Raw genomic sequence first — 21,493 nt, 5'->3', positions numbered from 1 at the left:
TGTTTCCTTGGCATTTCTACCTATTGCTTCTAATTCTGCAGTCTGGCCTAGACTTCAGGAGTCAGATCCTTCCTACACATGAAAGCCTTTAGATATTGGAAGACAAACTTCATCCTGTATCATTCCCACCCCCATTTTCTACCCTGTGCTAAACACCCCCATTTTTCAGCTAACACCCTGTTTCAGACCTATCACCATTTCAATTGCCCTTGTCTAGATTTTTGTTGCTCTTTGCTCATTTCAGTATGGTCTGATTCTTTGTGGGCAGTATAGAGGACCAGGACTATCACCTCTATTGATATGTACACTTAGGATTTGAACTGTACATATGGATGTAAACTCTTACTTTCTTTGATATTAGGCATATTGTATAATGTGAAAAAAAACTGTGTTAGAATTGATATTCGTCTTCTTACAATCACATTCCATCTCTTGCCTCTAGGTCTTTGCATAGACTGTCCCTGGTGAAGGGAATTATTTTTTCCATGCAAATATTTTATTATTTTCCATGTAGAGATAGTTTTTTTTATTATTTTTATTATTTTATTTTTTTAATTTTTATTATTATTTTACATGTAGAGATAGTTTTCAACATTTGTTTTTATATGATTTCTTGTTTCAAATTTTTCTCCCTCCCCAAGAGAGCAAATAATCTGATATAGGTTATATATGTACAATCACATTAAACATATTTCTGCATTAGTCATGTAATGAGAGAAGAATCAGAGCAAAAAGGAAAAAACCTCAAAAAAGAAAAACAACAACAACAAAAACAATAGAAATAGTATGGTTCGATCTGCATCCAGATTCAACAGTTTTTTTTTCTGCATTTGGAGAGCATTTTCCATCATGAGTCCTTTGGAACTTTCTTGTACCGTTGTATTGCTGAGAAGAGTCAAGTCTATCACAGTTGATCAACACACAACATTGTTGATGCTGTGTACAATGTTCTCCTGGTTCTGCTCATCTCACTCAGCATCAGTTCATGCAACTCCTTCCAGGTTTCTCTGAAATCTGCCTGCTCATCGTTTCTTACAGCACGATAGTACTCCATGACATTCATATACCGCAGCTTGTTCAGCCATTCCCCAGTTGATGGGCATCTCTTGTGGGCTCATCTCCTATTGCGTTCTACCTTATATTATTTTTGTGATACCTTTCCTTATAGCCTTCGGTGTTAATGTTTCTGTTTACAACATGCCTTTTACCATGTCACTTCCCTCAAGTAGAACACATGCTCTTGGATGGCAGGGACGGTCTTTTTCTTTTTGTCTTAGTATCTATCTAGCACAGCATTGGATGCTTAGGAGTCGTGAAAGGTTATTGAATCCAATCTTGATCATTAACTTGACACCGTACAGGGTGTATGTGGACATGTTGCTTCCAGCCTCCAACAGACCTGTCATTTGAGCTGTGATGGTCACAAGGACTTGAGCTTTGGTGGCCATTTACACGAGTAGCTAACTTCTCTCTGTCATTTGGGTCTTCACAATCTGGTTAATAATCTCTGTCCTTCCAGCCTTATTGGATAAAATTCCTTCTCATGCCTTCTGCCATCCAGCCACATTGGCCTTTCTTTTTCATATGACCAAAATTTTTGATTTAACTAAATCTCTTTCATGCATAAGCATGATGGATCTCCCCAGGTTATTGGACTTTGTCAATTAAAAAAATAAAACAAAAGAAAAAACACAAACAGCCTTGTACAAAACAGTGAAATGCCAAGGATAAGGATAGTCTCAAGTTTTACTATAGAATAATAAATATATGTTTTTGTTTTTGTTTTTTTGGCGGGGCAGTGAGGGTTAAGTGACTTGCCCAGGGTCACACAGCTAGTAAGTGTCAAGTGTCTGAGGCTGGATTTGAACTCAAGTCCTCTTGAATCCAGGGTCGGTGCTTTATCCACTGCGCCACCTAGCTGCCTCTCAAATATATGTATTTTTAAAGGCCTCCCTCCCTTTGGCTACATCAGCTATAACTTTAGGTCATTAAATACAGACAAATTTTTTAAGTCACTTCTTTACTTCTCCAAGATCTTCAGTGCTGTCATCATCTACCTCTGGCTGTTTCTCCTGAATTACATCAATAATGTCATCTGTAAAGTCTCCCTGAATGATGATTTCATCCTCCCCTGTAACTAAGGCACTGTAGGAGAATTTTTGAGGAAAAAACCTTTGTGCTTCCTTAAGGTCCATTTCTAAAGTTGCAAGGCCACACACTCTTGTTACATATTTCTTCTTTGCTCTAGGAGTTTTGGCTATTGTGACCTTTTGTGGAACTGTCTTCTTTTTCTGTTTTATTTGACCTCTTCCATCTCTCTCTTGGTTTTTCTTCTCCTCCTCTTCTCCTGCTATTCCCTGGCCTTCCCAAATTCCAGTTTCTTGTTTAGGTGAATTTTCTACAGTGAGTTTTACAAACTCATTTGGAAAATTCTTCTCTAACCACGGCCAACATTTACCAACATCAGGCGTATATTCACAGTACTCTGCTGGAAATGAACAGACCCCGCAGTAAAGGACCCAAAGTGGGTCATCTGTGTCTAGCTTGGTGTTGCTCCTCAGGTCTCCTTTGCGGTCAGGGGCAGTGGACTCAGGAAAGTCTGTAGCCATCTCACAAACCTGTGTGCTCACACAGCCCCTGCTGCCTCCAGCTACTGAAGGGACACATGCAGTGCCCAGGCCCTGCAGACCTGTCCACCCTGTGGTCCTGGCTCTGTCTCCCCCGCAGCCCCACTCATGCTAGATGCCGGTGTGTCCCTTGAGGCCGCTGGCAGCCCCGCCACATTGGCCTTCTTTCTGGGCCTCACACATAGCACTCAGTCTCATGGCTCTGGGCCTTTGTACTTGCTAGCCCCCATAAGTGGAATGTGTTCTTTCCTAACTTCCATCTCTTGGGGTCCCAAGGCTCAGGTTGAGTGCCACCTTCTACATGAAGCCTTTACCAATCTCCCCTCCTATAGCTCCTCCCCCCAATAACCTTGTATATATTTTGTATATACATATATGTATACATATTGTCTTTGCCTATAAAATGAGAACATGGGCTGTTTGATTTTTGTCTTTTTATCCCCAGTGTCTAACACATAGCAGAGACTTCTATATGTACTTTGATTAATTTCTGTATCCAGAACAAATCACTAGTGTGTGCCATACCTCCTAGATGTATGTATGTGTGTACGCCAGCAAACATTTACTAAGTACTTGCTCTGTGCCAGGCACTGTGCTAAGTACTGGGGATGCAAAAAGAGGCAAAAAACAGTCAACAGTCCTTGCCCTCAAAGAGCTTACAATCTCATGGGGGAGACTGTGTGCAGACAGATATTCAAAGCAAGCTATAGATAGGATAAAGAAGAAAGAATTAATAGAGGGAAGACACTTGAATTAAGAGGGGTTGAGAAAGGCTTTCTGTAGAAGAAATATACACACATGAACATGTGTAGCTGAAGCCTGTTTCATGTATACATGTATATTGCTGAAAATTAAATATAGTTTTTATTTGCCTGTCTTGTACAAAAATAATAAACAGATCAGAGAAATTAATTTTATAATATCTCCTACAATTTGTTTCCATACCTGTTCTCCTATAAAAAAGATCATAGAACATTAAAGGAGAAAACCAGATCAGAGACAGACAGGAAAAACAGCACCAGTTTATTTTGTCCCAAGAAGAAACAGCATGAGTCATGTGGAGACCCCTTCCTAAGAAGGAGCTCGGGGACTCCCTCTTTCTAAGGGTATATAAGGTTTCTTTGCTCACTGATTACAGAGTGTTATTATTTTCATTAACATGATACATATCAACCCAAAAGCAAATACTATAACAAGAATGGATGTGATGCAAAGCAGGTTTAATAGTTTCAGTTATAACAAGTATGGAGGAAATACAGAAGCATCATGACAAGATTACAGGATTCTAAAAGGGTTTGGCAAAGGCGAAGATGACCAGATGTCCCCATAAGATAGGGACTTACTATCCTGAGGAAAGAAGTCACCAGGTAGTGACCTGGGTTCAGTTCGGAGTTCAGCTGAAGGACGTTTTACTCCTATTAACCCAGGGTTTCATAAAAAATACTTTTGGATAATAAGGCACTTCCATCAAATCCAGGTGGTCCATACATTCATATTAACAATCCTACCTGTTGGTCAAGGGGCTTCTGTTTGGAACCTGTATTTTACAATAACACCATTTGATCATTCCAGTGCTAGTAGTAAGATGCCTCCATGGAGAGCAAAAAAGAAAAGGAGAACAAGGAGGAGCAGGAGGATTATGGCACCAAACAGGAGAGAGTGGATGATACTTCCACGTCCTCCAGGAAGAAAGAGAGGAAATCATAGGCCTCCGTGCCCCATGTCATCACTGTTCACTTAGAGAAACACAGACTCCACTTGCTCTGTGAACATAGCAGGGTCCAGGGCTTAGGCTCTGGAGCACTATCTCAGCAAGGGAGTCAACTTGCTCCTTAAGGTCAGGGAGCTTTTCTCTGCCAGGCTGTATGAAAGATTCCCAAAGAGCTGTGATTGTTGAACCAAGGCAGCAGTAGAAGCCGCTCTGCACCCAGAACTTCCTCAGAAGGCAGACAGGCATATGTAGAGGCAAAAGAAGGTACTGGGGAAGGTGAGGAGTCAGGGAGATAATAGAGTGATAGGAAGGCCTGTAAGTCCTGGAAAATCTGACAAAGGCATGGAGGTTCATGGTAATGACACATGAGGGATCCCTGTCACAGGGAGGGATGGCCAGACTTCTGTCTGAGCAGTGTGGGGTGACAGGAGAGGGACAGAGCATTGTCAGAGCCCCCATCAATAAAACACCAGATACCCAAATCCAGTCCCACCTGTAGGAGAATTCAACACTAAGGGTAAAAACCATAGGGTGACCTGACGAGGTGGGTAGGACACAGATGGTGAGGGTAAGGCTCAGAGCTCTTGGGATTCATATACTCAGCCCTCATCCAGTCTTGGGGATGCAGTCTCCTCTGGGTGCCGGATACTTCTTGTCCTCAGGGTCCCAGGGGTAAATTGTCTGCAGCACCTGTCCTATGCTAGGGGCCCTGGGTTAGCCAGAGTCAAAGATTTTCACTGGGCCAGGCAGTCCAAACCAGTGCATCAGCCCTTTACAAAGCATGAGGTATGGATCCAGGACTCATTCCCAGGAGCAGTGGTTATAATTGGTGCCACTTGATTCGGTCCTGTTTATCTGGGCTTAAGAGATTTTATGGGCATGTCTTTTCATATAGACAGTTATTGTCTCCTGCTGATCACTAAGAATTCCACACTGATAATGACTATAAGATAGTTTACTTTAACCCCTAGAAAAAGATTGACAGATATACATACATCCCTCCCTAGGGGCATTTCACATTCACCCTTAAATCAAAATGAATCTTATGTGTGTGTGTCGGGGAATTGGGGTTAAGTGACTTGCCCAGGGTCACACAGCTAGTAAACGTCAGGTGTTTGAGGCTGGATTGGAACTCAGCTCCTCCTGTCTCCAGGGCCGCTCTATCTATTGTGCCACCTAGCTGCTCCCAAAATTAATCTTTTAAGAATGGTGGAGATTGTTAATATTAAGTTGCTTCAAAAATGTATAGAACTTCAAGATGTATATAACCTTCAATAACCTTAGATGAGATTCACTGTACTTTATAAGTAGGCTTGAAATTTTCACTCCCATTTTACCAACATAGAAAAACCATTGTACAGAGTTGATAAGAATTGTATGACTAGATGGTCCTAAGAATATTTATAGATTTACAAGGAAATTTTACAAGGCATTTTCTTTTTATAGTTACCATTTTTTCAAATTTTTTCTACATATATACTTGATGAAAACATTAACTCTAAATAGCTTACTTAACAGTATAAGTTCTTAGTTACTTCAGAACATAGCTAGTAGACCAATAACTTGGCTTCCTAACCCATTCATTCTCTCTCTTTTTTTTTTTGGTGAGGCAATTGGGGTTAAGTGACTTGCCCAGGGTCACACAGCTAGTAAGTCTGAGGTCGGATTTGAACTCAGGTACTCCTGAATCCAGGGCCGGTGCTTTATCCACCGTGCCATCTAGCTGCCCCCCATTCATTCTCTTTTTAACAGTACATTTTTTTCTAACACCATCTAATTTATGAGATATTGCTTTTCTACCATAGCTGATACAATTGTTTACCAATTGTTTACCAATTTATATACTATAACAAAATTTAGAAACATAAAACCTTAAAACAAGATTAGGAATATTTTTTTAAGCTTGAAACAAAACCAATTAATTACCAGTCAGGTGGGGTTTTTTTGTTTGTTTTCTTTTGTGGGGCAATGAGGGTTAAGTGACTTGCCCAGGGTCACAAGCTAGTAAGTGTCAAGTGTCTGAGGCCGGATTTGAACTCAGATCCTCCTGAATCCAGGGCCAGTGCTTTATCCACTGCAGTGACACCTAGCTGCCCTACCAATCAGGTGTTCTTAATTTAGTTGCATGTGCTTTTGTTCTATACCTTATACAGAGAGTCATTTATGAACCATATAGCAGTTGGTAATTAACACTAAAGACTTATAGTCTCCTCCTTGGTTTAGGAAGGGGAAATACCTTTGGGGCACAATAGGGTGCAAGGGGACCAGGGCTATGGTTGACTGGTGAATGGACTTGGCAACTAATCTAGCAGCAAGATCTGTCCTGTGATTCCCTTGTACTATGGAGTTGGTAGCTTGGTGCCCTTGGCAGTACATAACAGAGATCTGACTGGGCAGATTTAGGATAAAACCTGAAATGCACAACTATGTTTCCTAGGTACCACCCTCCCCCTCATCTGCAGTAGGGAGGAATTTCACTTTCTTCTAAACCAAAATTACCCAGTTAATTTAACCGTCTCACAATATCATCTAAGCACTGGCAGGCATATGACAAACCTGAATATTAATATACCTTGTTGTCTGACATAAAAAGTGAGCACACATTCAAACTGAAAACAGTAAGATCTCACATACTTGCATTGTGCTCATTTCTTCTACTGACTACTTGCTCTGATTATAGAAATCTGCTATAGAAGAAAAATCAGGGACGTGATTATAAGGCCAGGATAAAACATCCTTAACTCTGTTTGATTTCAGGTAAAAGTTACAAGTGACCACCAGTCATACAGTACTAGCCAAATTCAGGGATAGGCAGGTGGGAAACATTTCCTATTCAATAGGAACACAATGAGCCAAAAGGAGCCTACCTCGGATTGAGTCCAAAATTGTCTTTTTCCCAGATACTTCAACCTGTAAGCAGTACATTCCCTCTGGTAGCATTGATTTGTGGCATTCTCTCCAGTACTGGGATTACTGGCTTAACCATCCAAACAATTATATCTGAATTCAAAACTCAAAACAATTATTAATTGGGGGCAGCTAGATGGCGCAGTGGATAGAGCACCGGCCCTGGAGTCAGGAGGACCTGAGTTCAAATTCGGCCTCAGACACTTAACACTTACTAACTGTGTGACCCTAGGCAAGTCACTTAACCCCAATTGCTTCACTAAAAAAACAAAACAAAACAATTATTAATTACAGTCCCAAAATATTTTATCTTAAATAGCAAACCTCTACTCTTATGAAGTTGCAGTGAGCAAAAAAAAAAAAGATTTACCAGAACACATATATGTTACTTGTTTTTTTCTTCCTTCTTCTCAGGTTTAAACTTTATCCTGGTGTAAAGCTCAATCATTAGGAATTACTTTTATACAATAAACAGCCTTATAAATCCTCAGCAAAACCATTCCTTGTAACAAGCTCTTTTCTGGCAAGTTTACAAATTAAAAGAAGTCTAGAAGACCTTTTTCTGTGTAATGATTTACCAGCTTCCAGTGCTTTCCTCTGTCTTAGAGAAAACAACAACTATACCTCTTTTTGTTAAAACCATCAATTGCTTTTCCAATTTTAACACAGTTACAAATTTAACACAGTTTTAACACATATACATTAATTTAAAAGTAACTTTAAAACTCAACAGGGGGCAGCTAGATGGCGCAGTGGTTAAAAGCACCGGCCCTGGATTCAGGAGGACCTGAGTTCAAATCCGGCCTCAGACACTTGACACTTACTAGCTGTGTGACCCTGGGCAAGTCACTTAACCCCCATTGCCTGCAAAAACAAAAACAAAAACAAAAACAAAACCTCAACAGTATTCTTTGGTTTCTTCTAGAATTCACAAACCTTGAAATGGCAGATGACCACTTAAACTGGCAGTGCACCTTAAATATGCTACCTTTTTTCCCCTCAAGATTGCAAATTCTTTGAACAGTCAGTACAAAATGGCACAGCTTTCTTTTTTATCTGCTTTTTACCAATTATTTAAAATACTCTGGATAGTTTCTTAAGATTTTCTAAACAGGGGCAGCTAGGTGGCGCAGTGGTTAAAGCACCGGCCCTGGAGTCAGGAGTACCTGAGTTCAAATCCGGCCTCAGACACTTAACACTTACTAGCTGTGTGACCCTGGGCAAGTCACTTAACCCCAATTGCCTCACTAAAAAAAAAAAAAAAAAGATTTTCTAAACATTTTCTCTCTCACCTACCCCACAGCTCTGGTGCTGCATAGCTGGCTGGCTGTGCAGGGAGGCGGGGGCGGGGGGGGGGGGGGAGAAAAAGCAGCGGCTCAAGTCATGCTCGACTAGAGATCATTTTTCATTAAAACTCTTACACATTACAAATAATTCCTGATTTTTAACCATTCCACTACAAAAGATTTCAAAGTAACAGCATTTTTCTTTAACCAGCTTTTACAATGTTCATCTAAGGCTGTGAATGCCTAGCAAAGAAGTTACATCCTGATTCCAAATTCAAAACTTTTAAGGAGACACATACCTGTATAGATATCCAGAAGTCAGAGACTTCCCTTCCCCCACCTTCAGAGCCTGGCCATCGCTCTGAAAGGCTACGGGGGTACAACCAAAAATTCCCCACAGATTGTACAACCCAATTACAAGATATGACAGACATAAGTGCACGAGACAACAAGCAGACTAGCGGCCGCACACAGACAAGCAAACAGCCATAAGATATTACTTCTATCAGGAGGTATGTTACCTTAAATCTTTCTCTTGTAAATAAGTCCTTTTCACCCATATCCAGTTTTTTTTTTCCATTTTCAAAATTTGTAAGGATACACCCTAGGGGTCATGCAGAATGTTTTCTCTCCCTGTCCCTTTAAGGTGGGTTGGGCTAAGACCACACCTGAGAAAAATCCTACCTCAGACCTTGGGGGCCCACCCAATGGGACTGAGGTTTCTGAGGCAACAGAGGGGAAAAACACAATGCATACTCCATCCTGGGGAACCCAAGAGCCAAATGAGGGGGTTGCTGTGGCCAGACAGTATTGCAATAAAACACCATCCGTTTCTTTTCCAGGTCAGTGCTATTGGAATTCTCTTTTCTCTTAAAGTCATTTGTTTCTTTTTGGCTACATCCAATTTTCTCCTTACTCCCTTTACCCAATTTGTCAAAATTTCCTGACCCTCCCGTAACCTCCTGCGTCTATTAAAACAGCAAAGAACCCAATCCAGGGCGTCCCCCAGGCTGCAGGGTCTTGCCAACAGGGCAATTCCATTCTTCCCTTTTCAGGAAAAAAAATGAAATCCCTCCCGGATCAACGGGAAATACCCCGACTCTCTTTGGTGAGCCAGCCGGCACTCCCAAATGAGCCAAAAACCTGGGTGCTGGAGTTAAAGGCAGATCCCAAATTTACCTTAACGAGATCTTACCCTACTGCTTTCAAAAAAAAGGAGGAACTGGAGGCCAAGATGGCGGAGGAGAGGCTGTGACTCCCACAAGCTCCAGATAAACCTGTCCATTCATGCCCAAATAATGCGGTAAAAATCAAAACCTAGAAAAGCCTACTGCACATAAGAACAGAGTGAGACTATTTCTCCACAAAAGAGGGCAATTCTGATCACCTACTGATCAGGCTGAACAGCTCAGCGCGCAGTCTGGACTCAGCCAGGGACAGTGCTTCCAGCGCATGTCAGAGTCTTCAGCACCAGCAGCTTCTGAGGCTCCGATCATGGACTGGTGAGGGAGTTCGGTGGTAAGCCGGCATGAAGTGGAGGCAGTATCTACTGGAGTTGGGGCAAAGTGCCCTGGGTCTGAACCAGTGGGCTGAATTGAGTGGTGGTGGCCCAGTGGGGGAGGGGCAAAAGCACGCCAAGCTTCTGACCATAGAGAATCAGAGTTCAATCAGACTTCTGTTTCTGGGTCAAAGAGAAAGCAGCTATGATTACTCACAAGCCAGGCAGGCTGAGAAGAAGCCCAATCTCCCCCTGGGCCACGCTGTAGCACGAACGGTGTGTCCTGGAAGCAGCGCTACACTTTAAGGAGTAAAAAGCCAAGAAATAGTAAGCCAGGATGAGTAGGCAGAGAAAGCAGAAGACCATCGAAAACTTCTTTGGGGGAAAGGTAGACCACAATACATCCTCAGAAGAAGAAGATAATAATAGGGTCAAAGCTCCAACATCCAAAGCTACCGAGAAAAATATGAACTGGTCTCAGGCCATGGAAGCTCTCAAAAGGGACTTTGAAGAGAAAGTAGGAGAGATAGAACGAAGATGTAGAGAAAGAGAGGAAGGAATGGAAAGAGAAATGAGAGCAATGCAGGAGAGTTATGAGAAAAAAGTCAACAGTTTGAAAAGCCAAATGGAAAAGGAGATTAAAAAACTGTCTGCTGAAAATAATTGCCTAAGAATTAGGATTGAACAAATGGAAGCTAGTGACCTTATGAGAAACCAAGACACAATAAAGCAAATCCAATTGAATGAAAAAATAGAGGGCAATGTGAAGTATCTCCTTGGAAAAACAGCTGACCTAGAAAATAAATCTAGGAGAGTTAATTTGAAAATCCTGAAAACCATGACCAAAACAAGAGCTTAGACACCATCCTCCAAGAGATTGTGAGGGAAAATTGCCCTGATATTCTAGAAGCAGAAGCTAAAATAGAAATTGAAAGAATCCACCGATCACCACCTGAAAGAGATCCCAAAAGGAAAACCTCCAGGAATATTATAGCCAAATTCCAGAACTCCCAGGTCAAGGAGAAAATATTGCAAGCAGCTAGAAAAAAGGAATTTAAATACTGTGGAGCTCCAATAAGGATAAAGCAAGATCTAGCAGCTTCTACATTAAAGGACCGGAGGGCATGGAATATGATATTCCAGAGGGAAAAGGAACTGGGACTACAGCCAAAAATCAGCTACCCAGCAAAACTAATCAACAGCTTTCAGAGGAAAACATGGAATTTCAATGAGAAAGAAGACTTTCAGGCATTTGTTATGAAAAGACCTGAACTGAATAGAAAATTTGACTTTGAAATACAAGACCCTGGAGAAGCATAAAAAGATAAACAGGAAAAAGACCTCATGAGGGATATTAAAAGATCAAACTGTTTATATCCCTACATGGGAAGATAATACTTCAAATTCATAAGAACTATCTCAGTAAGGAATTAACAGAGGACACAGCTCTGAACTGAATTTGAAGGGGATGATATTTGTAAAGCATTTATGTTTTGTTCTTTGTGGGTTGTCTTATGTCTGGGGCCAGATTTGGGCTTGGGGCCTCCTGGGTCCAGGACTGGTGCATTGTCCACTGTGCCACCTAACTAACCCATAATGACATCTTTAAAATAGGGTTCAGGTGTAGGAGAAATAGACTGGGGGAGGGGGAAGGGGAGAGATGGTCTGGGGAGAGGTTGTTCACATGAAGGAAACAAGAAAAAAGCTTATGGAGGGGAGTGGAAGAGGGGGAAGGAATTGGGGAGTGAGTGAACCTTAATATCATCAAAATTGACCCAAAGAAGGACTAACTAATATATTTTTGCCCTGAGGGAGGGGAGGGAGATAAGGCGGGGCGGGGGGAGAGGGGAAGGAGGGAAGGGCAGATTGGGGGATAGAGCAGTAAAAAGCAAAATACTTTCGAGGAAGGTAAAGATGTTCTGCATAACTGCACGAGTATGACATATTGAATTGCTTGATTTCATAGGGAGGGTTGAGGAGAGAGGGAGGAAGAAAATTTGGAACATAGAATTAGCTCAAAGACCTTAAACTCATCAGAGTTGGCTCATGGGGGCAATAATATTCACACCCAGTTGGGAGGAGTAATATATTTAACCCTACAGAAAAGTATGAGGGGAAGACGATAAGGAAGGAAGGGTGAAAAAAAAGGGAGTGCAGAGTAGGGGAGGGGACAGTCAGAAGTAAAACACTTTTGAGGAGGAATAGTTTAAAAGAAGATAGAAAATAGAGTAAATATCATGGGAAGGGAATAGGATGGAAGGAAATAGTTATGATGATTGAATATAATGGCAAAACGTATGGTACCTACTTTGCTGGGCTAATATGAAGAAAATTCTTTGTCAAGTTTAAGGTACTATATACAGGTTATGATGAACAGGATACTATCAGAAAAACCTGGAAAGACCTACATGAACTGAAGCAGAGTGAAATGTACTATATACAAAATAACAGCAATAGTGTAAGATGATCTGCTGGGAAGCATGTGGTTATTTTCAGCAAGGCAATGGCCCAATATAACCCTGAAGGACTTATGAAAATGGCAGCCCATCTACAGAGAAAGAAGTGATAGTATCTGAAAATAGATGGAAACACATTTTTTTTGGTGAGGCAATTGGGGTCACACGGCTGGTGGGTGTTGGGTGTCTGGGGCTGGATTTGAACTCGGGTGTTCCTGATTCCAGGGCCAGTGCTCTGTCCACTGCACCACCTAGCTGCCCCTGGAAACACATTTAAAAAAATTTTTTTTTCTCTTTGACAATTCCTCAGTCTGAAGTTTTGGGAGTTTTTTGACTGTTTTCTTTCACAACCTAGCTAATGTGGGAGTGTTTTCCATGACTACTCATGTATAACTTATTTTGAAATGCTTGAGTTCTAGTGGGTGGGGGGTGGGAATGGAGGAGGAAGAGAAGTGGGAACACAATTTTAATTTTTTAAAAAAATTGATGTTAAAATTTGTTTTTACATATATTTTGGAAAACAACATTCTATTCAATAAAAAAAATAAATTGAGAAAAAAAAAAGGAAAAAGAGTTTGAGTCTGGGACTTTTAAATCACACGGGGCACCAAAGGATGTGGTATGGAATTTGGGGTCAAATTGATTGTGAGTCATCCCAAAAGAATTACAAGACTCAGTGACTCAGTTTCCCAAGTTTTATTGCAATACTGTGGGTGACCACAGGGAGAGAACCAGGATAGTGGAAAGGTGTCTCTCTTGAATAGTGAAAGGAAAGACATTTATATTTATAGTATGGATAAATTGATTATCAGTCTCATTATAATAATCTCCACCTTGGGGAGATACAAGGGAGGGCCTGTCCTCATTTTAATATTCTCCACCTTGGGGTGTTTCAGGGGAGGGCTTATCCTGATTTGGAGTTCCTGGGGTCCTAAGCCAACCCCCGAGGCGGGTAGCTGTTTCAGTGGAGATGTGTTTTTGGATTTACATGTCATAAGGTGAATCTGGGGACACATTTGGCCTTTTCTGCGTGTGTCTCTTTCTGATTCCCATGAATAGTTTCAAAATATCTCCATTTTTCATTAGAATTTCTATACCCTTGCCATTTAGTCTAAGGTCATCATGGCCTCTCTCCCTCTGTTCCCGTTATGGGCACTGATTTCTGTGGGTACAAGAACCTAGTATAAGTTATCCATTAACTGGGGTCTAACTCCCTTTTAGAACTAATATCTGAATTAGAGCTTGAATCTTAGGTTTTTCTTTTTGCCTCCTATATCAATTTATATAACATTTCCCTATGCCAAGCACTTTACAGTCATGTGATCCTCACAACAACCCTGGGAGGTAAACTCTATTATCATCCCCTTTACAGAAAAGTAAACTGAGACAGATGGAACTTTCTTGGGGTCCTACTGCTAGTAGATTTCTTAATGCAAATCTTTTAAATGTTAAGTCCTAATTTACCACAATGATCCTGATATAAGAGTACACATTCAGACCACATTATTTCCTTTAGGGCAAATTTTGGCTTAAATCACCTGTGGATTTGTAATAAATAATGGTAGCATTTTAATTTTTATGTCCTAGTACTCTGTGATTGTTAAAGAAAAACACGATCATTTAGAAATTCACATAGTATCTTTGTAAAAGATATTTTCCCAAAGAGATCATAAAAAAGGGAAAAGGACCCACATGTACAAAAATATTTATAGCTGCTCTTTTTGTGGTGGCAAGGATTGGAAATCCAGGGGATGCCCATCCATTGGGGAATGGCTGAACAAGTTGTGGCATATAAATGTAATTGAATACTATTGTGCTGTAAGAAACGATGAGCAGGCAGATTTCAGAGAAACCTGGAAGGACTTACATGAACTGATGCTGAGAGAGATGAGCAGAACTAGGAGAACATTGTACACAGTATGAACAACAGAGAAAATTTGCCTTTTAGCTTTTCTTTAAGATAACCTGATTTAGCCCAATTTAGATTGGTCAAAGGAGCTCCAATAAGTTAATTTAGTTTGTCATTCTCTTTAGTCAGTTTTACTCAATTTAAAAAAATAATATTTATACACATTAAAATATGTTTCTTAACCATTTGTGATGCAACAGATCTATAAGTTGACTTGGATAGATAATTTGAAATTTGTATGCCCCAAATTTGTTTACCCTGAGGAACGCCTACCTTTGAGAAATAGCTTGTGATGGCTATCCTCTATTAAGCCCTTCAGAGCTTCTTCATGGGACAAGAATTCAACTAATAACGAGAGTTTGAGGTTTTGAGTTGAACACCGGAAAGAATTTTCACCTTGCAAGGCAGAGTCTGTTGGTTATTCAGGAGAAAAACTCCTGGAGGCGCCTGCCACGAATCTGTGTTCTGGGGTGAATTCCATTTCCAATTTCCAATAAAATCCAAGTCGCAAGGCACCATTTTTACCATTGAAAATTAAATATAGGGGCAGCTAGGTGGCACAGTGGATAGAGCACCGGCCCTGGAGTCAGGAGGACCTGAGTTCAAATCCGGCCTCAGACACTTAACACTTACTGGCTGTATGACCCTGGGCAAGTCACTTAACCCCAATTGCCTTACTAAAAAAAAAAAAAGAAAGAAAGAAAATTAAATATAGTTTTTATTTGTCTGTCTCCTACAAAATAATAATAAGCAGATCAGAGAAATTAATTTTATAATATCTCTTACAATTTGTTTCCATACCTGTCCTCCTATAAAAAACAAAACAAAACAAAACAGATCAGAGAACATGCCTCTTAAAGGAGAAAACCAGATCAGAGACAGACAGGAAAAACACAGTACCAGTTTATTTTGTCCCAAGAAGAAACAGCATGAGTCATGCGGAGACCCCTTCCTAAGAAGGAGTTTGGGTACTCCCTCTTTTTGAGGGTATATAAGGTTTTTTTGGTTCACTGGTTACAGGGTGTTAGCAGATGGCTTGAGAGAACCAGAGCCCCTCACCCAACTTCCCCCAGCCACCACCAGTGGATGCTCCTCCCCCAATAAGGGAACTTTTCACAGTCAGATGATCACCCCCATCAGTCCTCTATAAAAGGATTTCCCTGTCTCCTGCAGGAGAAGAAAAGTATCTCAGAGAACCATGCTTTCTCCCCACAAGAAACTCTCTTGGTTTCCTTTCCCTAGCACCTAAATAAGCTATTATTTTATTCTAATTGGATTTGTGTGCAAGAGGGTGTAATTCTTTAAAGAGGAATTCCTAAGAACCCCTGCTCCATACCACCCATTTCCCCCATAGCATTTTGACAAAGCTCAAAGCACTGACATTCACTGACACTGGGAATTTGATTTGCACCACCCCTAGAATGCTCTGGGCAAGTTATAAACAACCTTTTCAGGACTCTATTGATGGGTAAATTATATGGAAGCTGGTAGGGGAAGCCCTCTTGATTCAGCTGTTATGGTAAGCTATGTTAATTGCTTAATAGTTTGACTAACCTAGCCTAGAGAAATTTTCAGGTCAGGGCCTTGGAATACAAGACTGGGGTTGTAAAGCCTCAAACTGAATGTCCTATAATTTCCAACATAGTAAGTTCTTTTGGACAAATAGAGCTGACCCAGCATCCCGATAATAGGGTTATAATAATAGATTTAGAGATGGAAGGAACATTAGAAGTCATCTGGCCCACCTCACCCATTTTAAAGATGTGTAAGTAATTGACTTACCTAATATCTGAACCCAGGTCATATGATCCCAAACCCTGTACTCTTTGCAGTATAGAAACTGCTCAAACCTTTTTGATAGTTTTCCCTTTTCTCCTTGTCCTATTTGTGCCTTAAACTTTTCTACCTTACTTAAGTAAGTACCCCATCATAGCTGTCATTAGTGACTTAAAGGTTCACAGTGTTTACTTCTAGCTAAGCAGTAACTGTGTTTTGGTTATTGCTCATTTTTCTGTATTGCCTGGTAAATCTTCACTTGAAGTTTTTGAGGGGGAGAGTTTATTCAGTGATACTAGGTTGAAACCTGAAATTTTTTATGGAAAACTTTTGGTAAGTCAACATGTTACTAACTTATTTACCATGATATGATAAGCAATAATAGTTTTTTTGAGAAACCACATTACCAGGATATCATTTTTTCCAGGTAAGTATCATGTGCTGTATGAGTAATTTAGTTGGGATATTTCCCAATTTTATAAAATTGCTCATTTTATTTTGTGTCTTTCACATAGGATATTAGCTGCAATGAAATTCAAGTCCTTCCCCAACAAATAGGAAAATTACATTCACTTAGAGAATTAAACATAAGAAGAAACAATCTTCATATGTTGCCAGATGGTAAGAAACTTACTATTCTTTACCTAACATGAACAAGAAGAGATTAAAGAGGTTTAAAATTTAACTTTTTGAGTTTTTGCACAAACAGAAGCAATGCACCCAAAATTAGAAGGGAGGGAGAAAGCTGGGAAACAATTTTTGAGGCCAGTATTTCTGATAAAGGCCTCATTTCTAAAATATATCGGGAACTAAATCAAATTTATAAGGATCCAAGTCATTCCCCAATTGAGAAATGGTCAAAGGATATGAACAGGCAGTTTTCTGAGGAAGAAATCAAAGCTATCTATTGCCATATGAAAAAATGCACTAAATCACTATCAATTAGAGAAATGCAAATTAAAACAACTCTGAGGTACCACTTGATGCTTCTCAGATTGGCTAATATGACAAAAAAGGAAAATAATAAATGTTGGAGAAGCTGTGGAAAAATTGGAGCACTAATGCATTCTTGGTGGAGCTGTGAACTGATCCAACCATTATTGAGAGCAATTTGGAATTGTGCCCAAAGGGCACAGCAATACCAGTAAGAGGTCTTTTTCCCAAAGAGATCATAAAAACGGGAAAAGGACCCACATGTACAAAAATATTTATAGCAGCTCTCTTTGTGGGGGCAAAGAATTGAAAATTGAGGGGATGCCCATCAATTGGGGAATGGCTGAACAAGCCATTATGAATGTAATGGAATGCTATTGTGCTGTATGTGTATATGAATGGAATGGAATGCTATTGTGCTGTAAGAAACAATGAGCAGAGAAACCTGGAAGGACTTGCATGAACTGATGCTGAGTGAGATAAGCAGAACCAGGAGAACATTGTACACAGTATCAATAACATTGTGTGTTGATCAACTGTGATAGACTTGACTCTTCTCACCAATACAACAGTACAAGAAAGTTCCAAAGGACTCATGATGGAAAATGCTTTCCACATCCAGAAAAAAAAGAACTGTGGAATCTAGATGCAGATCGAACCATACTATTTCTACTTTTTTGTTTTTCTTTTTTGAGGTTTTTTTCCTTTTGCTCTGATTCTTCTTTCACAGCATGTCTAATGCAGAAATATGTTTGATGTGATCAGACATAGATAATCTATATCAGATTGCTTGCTGTCTTGGGGAGGGTGGGAGAAAAATTGAAAGTAGAAATCTTATAAAAGCAAGTGTTGAAAACTCTCTCTGCATGTAACTAGAATATAATAAAATACTTTTATGATCGAAAAAGTAACTTTTTTTTCTCTCGACAGAATTGGGAGATCTCCCCTTAGTCAAGCTGGATTTTTCTTGTAACAAAGTAACAGAAATTCCAGTTTGTTATAGGAAACTCCGTCATTTACAAGTGATAATTTTGGATAACAATCCAATGCAGATACCACCAGCACAGGTTTGTATCAGAAGCTTATTTGATCTTTCCTGCCTCTCATACCCGTACCCATTTCTCTTAGTACTTAAGAAACAACTGAGCTAGGGCTAAATTTATTGTTTATGTATCTGTATCTAAATATAATTGATTTATTTCTTTGCCTGGGAAGGAAATTGTTCACTTTGGAAAGGAGCACTAGCTCAAGGCAGCCAAGTAGAGACTTGTCCTCTTGTAGCCATGAAGTTGGTATTGGCAAGCAGTGTGTCATTCCATGCATTGTAATTGCTAATTTACTAATTAGTATTCTAGTATTATCTCCAATGTGATAATCATTGTAAAGTACTTAGCACACTGCCTGGTCCATATTAAGCACTATATGTATGTGTGTATGCATGTGTATATATGTATATAGGTAGAGATAGTTATATATGTGTATATATATAATACACACACACACACACACACACACATATATATATATATACGTATGCACTACATATAACTATATGCTAGGTATGATTACTATCATTGTTATTGCTTTCCTTTCACTCCCAAATACAGATAGTTTCTCAGTGCAGTGGTTGGTTATGTCCTGTGCCCTGTTGTGTCTTTGGAAGGGAATTTTTTCTCTTTTCACTTGAAATGCTCTTTTCTTTCATGTAGTCACTTTCCCCCACAGATTAGTACTGTACATGTTGTTTCCGTAAATACATGGCATCTGAAGACTGCTAGCTGGATTCCAGGTATTTTCTTGGAGATGTTAGTAGAAAAACCCACAAGTATTTCTTGGGAAGCCAGGGTGCTGACAGTTCACCATTTTGGAGATCGCTGTTGGAGTTATCATTTTCTCTTACCTAGAACTTTTATTGTCCTAGAATGCAACATTGCAAAAACCAGCTAATATATAGAACACACCATACTAGGCACTGGGGACCCAGAGATGAAAAATAGCACAGTCCTAGCTGTCAAGGAGCTTTCTTTTTCAGTAGGAAAGGCAAGGCACGCATATACAGATAGAACCTGAGACATCGCATAGAAGGCTCTGTACTGTTTAACGTCTTTATCACTGACCCAGAGAAAGTTGTAGATCAATCAGTGAGCAAGCATTTAGGAAGTCCTTAGCAGGTTCCAGATACTGTGCTACAGGCTGGAGCTCCAAAGACTAAAATGAACAAAGAGGGTGTGTTCTCTGGGGGGTACACGTAAACGTGTAGGAAGTAAACATAAAGGAAGCATTAGCAGCAATGGGGCATCAGAAAAGTGTATCAACTTAACACGATTAATAGATACTAAATTGTTAATATCACAATGAATTACTAACAGTGGCTTACACTTATATGCCAGGTGTGGGGTTAGGGCTACTGTGACAAACTATTTTACTTGTATTGGATCCCATATTATATGATATAAAATTTGCTGATGATGCAAATCTGAGAGGGACATTTAATGTCAGATGATGGAGTCAGGCTCCAAAAAAAGCTCTTGGTGAGCTAGCTAGACCATTAGGCCAACTATTAGAAAATGTACCTTAATGGGAAGAAATGTCTGATACTTGAGTTCAACAAGAGGTGGGAGGGAGGCAGAGCAAGAGAGCGGCTTGGCTGAAAAATCTCAAGGGTTTGGCTTTAGTGGACTTCCAGGAGACATGAAGCGACCTGCTCAAGCTCATCTGGGTCCTTGTACATAGCAGAGCTGGGGGCCTGACCCACATCCTCTGGCTTCAAATCCTGTTCACTTTCCATAGCACGTCCTTGTGTTACCTGGATAAGACAGTGCTCAGGGCACACGTGCGGGCTCTCTCAGGTATTTGTGGGCTGAGCCAGGAGCAATGAGTAGAATTTATAGAGAGGACAATTTAGGCTGGATCCGAGGGAAAACCTTCCCAGTCATGAGAGCTATCTCCTAGCAGAAGAGGCTGCCTCAGGAGCTAGTTTTTAAAATACCATTTATTTAAGTACTTCATTTGATCCTCAAACTAACCCTGGGAAGTAAGGGTGATCCCCTGTGTACAGGTGAGAAAGCTGAAGCAGGCAGGGGTTAAATGACTTGCCCAGGACCATGGAGCAAGTAAGCGTCTGAGGCTGATTTTGAACTTTGGTTTTCCTGATTCCACGTCTAGCAACAAACATTTATTTTATTTTTTCCAGTTACATGTAAGGGTAGTTTTCAACATTCATTTTCATAAGATTTAGAGTTCCCAATTTTTCTCCCTCCCTCCCTTTCCTCTCCCCTCCACAGGACCACACGCAGGTTATATATGTACAATCCACAAGTGCTCTTTTTTCAGTTCTTTCTATGGGGGTGGATAGTAAGCTTCCTCATTAGCTCCTTGGGATTGTCTTGGATCATTGCACTGCTGAGAGTAGTTAAGTCATTCAGAATTGCTCATTGAACAATACTGCTGTCACTATGCACAACGTCCTCCCAGTTCTGTTTACTTCACTATATATCAGTTCATGAGTCTTTCCAGGTTTTTCTGGGATCATCCTGTTTGTCATTTCCTATAGCACAAGATCATTCCACCACAATCATATAGCACAGCTTCTTCAGTCATTCCTCAATTGATGGACATTCCCTTTGATGTAGGAGACAAAAAGGGGTTAATAGAAAAACCTAAGACCCAAGCTTTAATTCAGATGTTAGCTGCAAAAGGGAGTTAGACCCCAGGTAATGGATAACTTATGCTGGGTTTACATACCCACATAAATCAGTAGCCATAACGGGAACAGAGGGACCTAGGCCGAGGAGACCTGAAGACCATAACAATGATAAAATGACAAGGGTATAGAAATTCTAATGAAAAATGGAGATACTTTGAAACTATTCATGGGAACCAGAAATAGACATGCACAGAAAAGGCCAAATTTGTCCCCAGATTCACCTTATGATATGTAAACCCCCAAAACACACCTCCACTGAAAAAGGTACCTGCCTCTGGGGTTGGCTTAGGATCCCAGGAACTCCAAATTAGGATAAGCCCTCTGCTGTAACACCCCAAGGTGGAGAATATTATAATGAGTAGGACAGGCCCTCCCCTGTACTTCCCCAAGGTGGAGATTATTATAATGAGACTGATAATCAATTTATCCATACTATAAATATAAACTGTCTTTCCTTTCACTATTCAAGAGATACCTTTCCACTATTCTGGTTCTCTCCCTGTGGTCACTCACAGTATTGCAATAAAACTTGGGAAACTGAGTCACTGAGTCTTGTAATTCTTTTGGGATGACTCAAGATCAATTCGACCCCAAATTTGGTTCCCTGACTGGACTCTTCCAATTCTTGTAACCTTAATGCAGTAAAATCAGAAATTTATTCTATTACAAGTGTTAAATTTGTCA

The 21,493-nt window shown here is 40.2% G+C and overlaps 2 protein-coding genes across 7 annotated transcripts in view; one reads left to right on the top strand and one right to left on the bottom strand.

Moving 5' to 3' along the window:
* LRCH2 (leucine rich repeats and calponin homology domain containing 2) overlaps nt 1-21,493 on the top strand; it is a 112,547-nt gene that overhangs the window by 34,854 nt on the left and 56,200 nt on the right. For all 6 annotated transcript variants that reach the window (XM_043973973.1, XM_043973974.1, XM_043973971.1 and 3 more), the window contains exons 4-5: nt 16,686-16,791; nt 18,034-18,170. In XM_043973973.1, the coding sequence (XP_043829908.1) occupies nt 16,686-16,791; nt 18,034-18,170 (243 nt within the window). The remainder of the gene's footprint in view (nt 1-16,685; nt 16,792-18,033; nt 18,171-21,493) is intronic.
* On the bottom strand, nt 2,013-2,612 carry LOC122733532 (density-regulated protein-like). Its single transcript, XM_043973980.1, has one exon. The coding sequence runs from the start codon at nt 2,607-2,609 to the stop codon at nt 2,013-2,015; it is 597 nt and encodes a 198-aa protein (XP_043829915.1). The 5' UTR covers nt 2,610-2,612.

This window comes from Dromiciops gliroides, chromosome X (genome assembly GCF_019393635.1).
Source record: "Dromiciops gliroides isolate mDroGli1 chromosome X, mDroGli1.pri, whole genome shotgun sequence".
Lineage (NCBI taxonomy): Eukaryota > Metazoa > Chordata > Mammalia > Microbiotheria > Microbiotheriidae > Dromiciops > Dromiciops gliroides.
The sequence above is the reverse complement of the archived record's forward strand: the minus strand, read 5'-3'. Positions and strand labels throughout refer to the sequence as shown.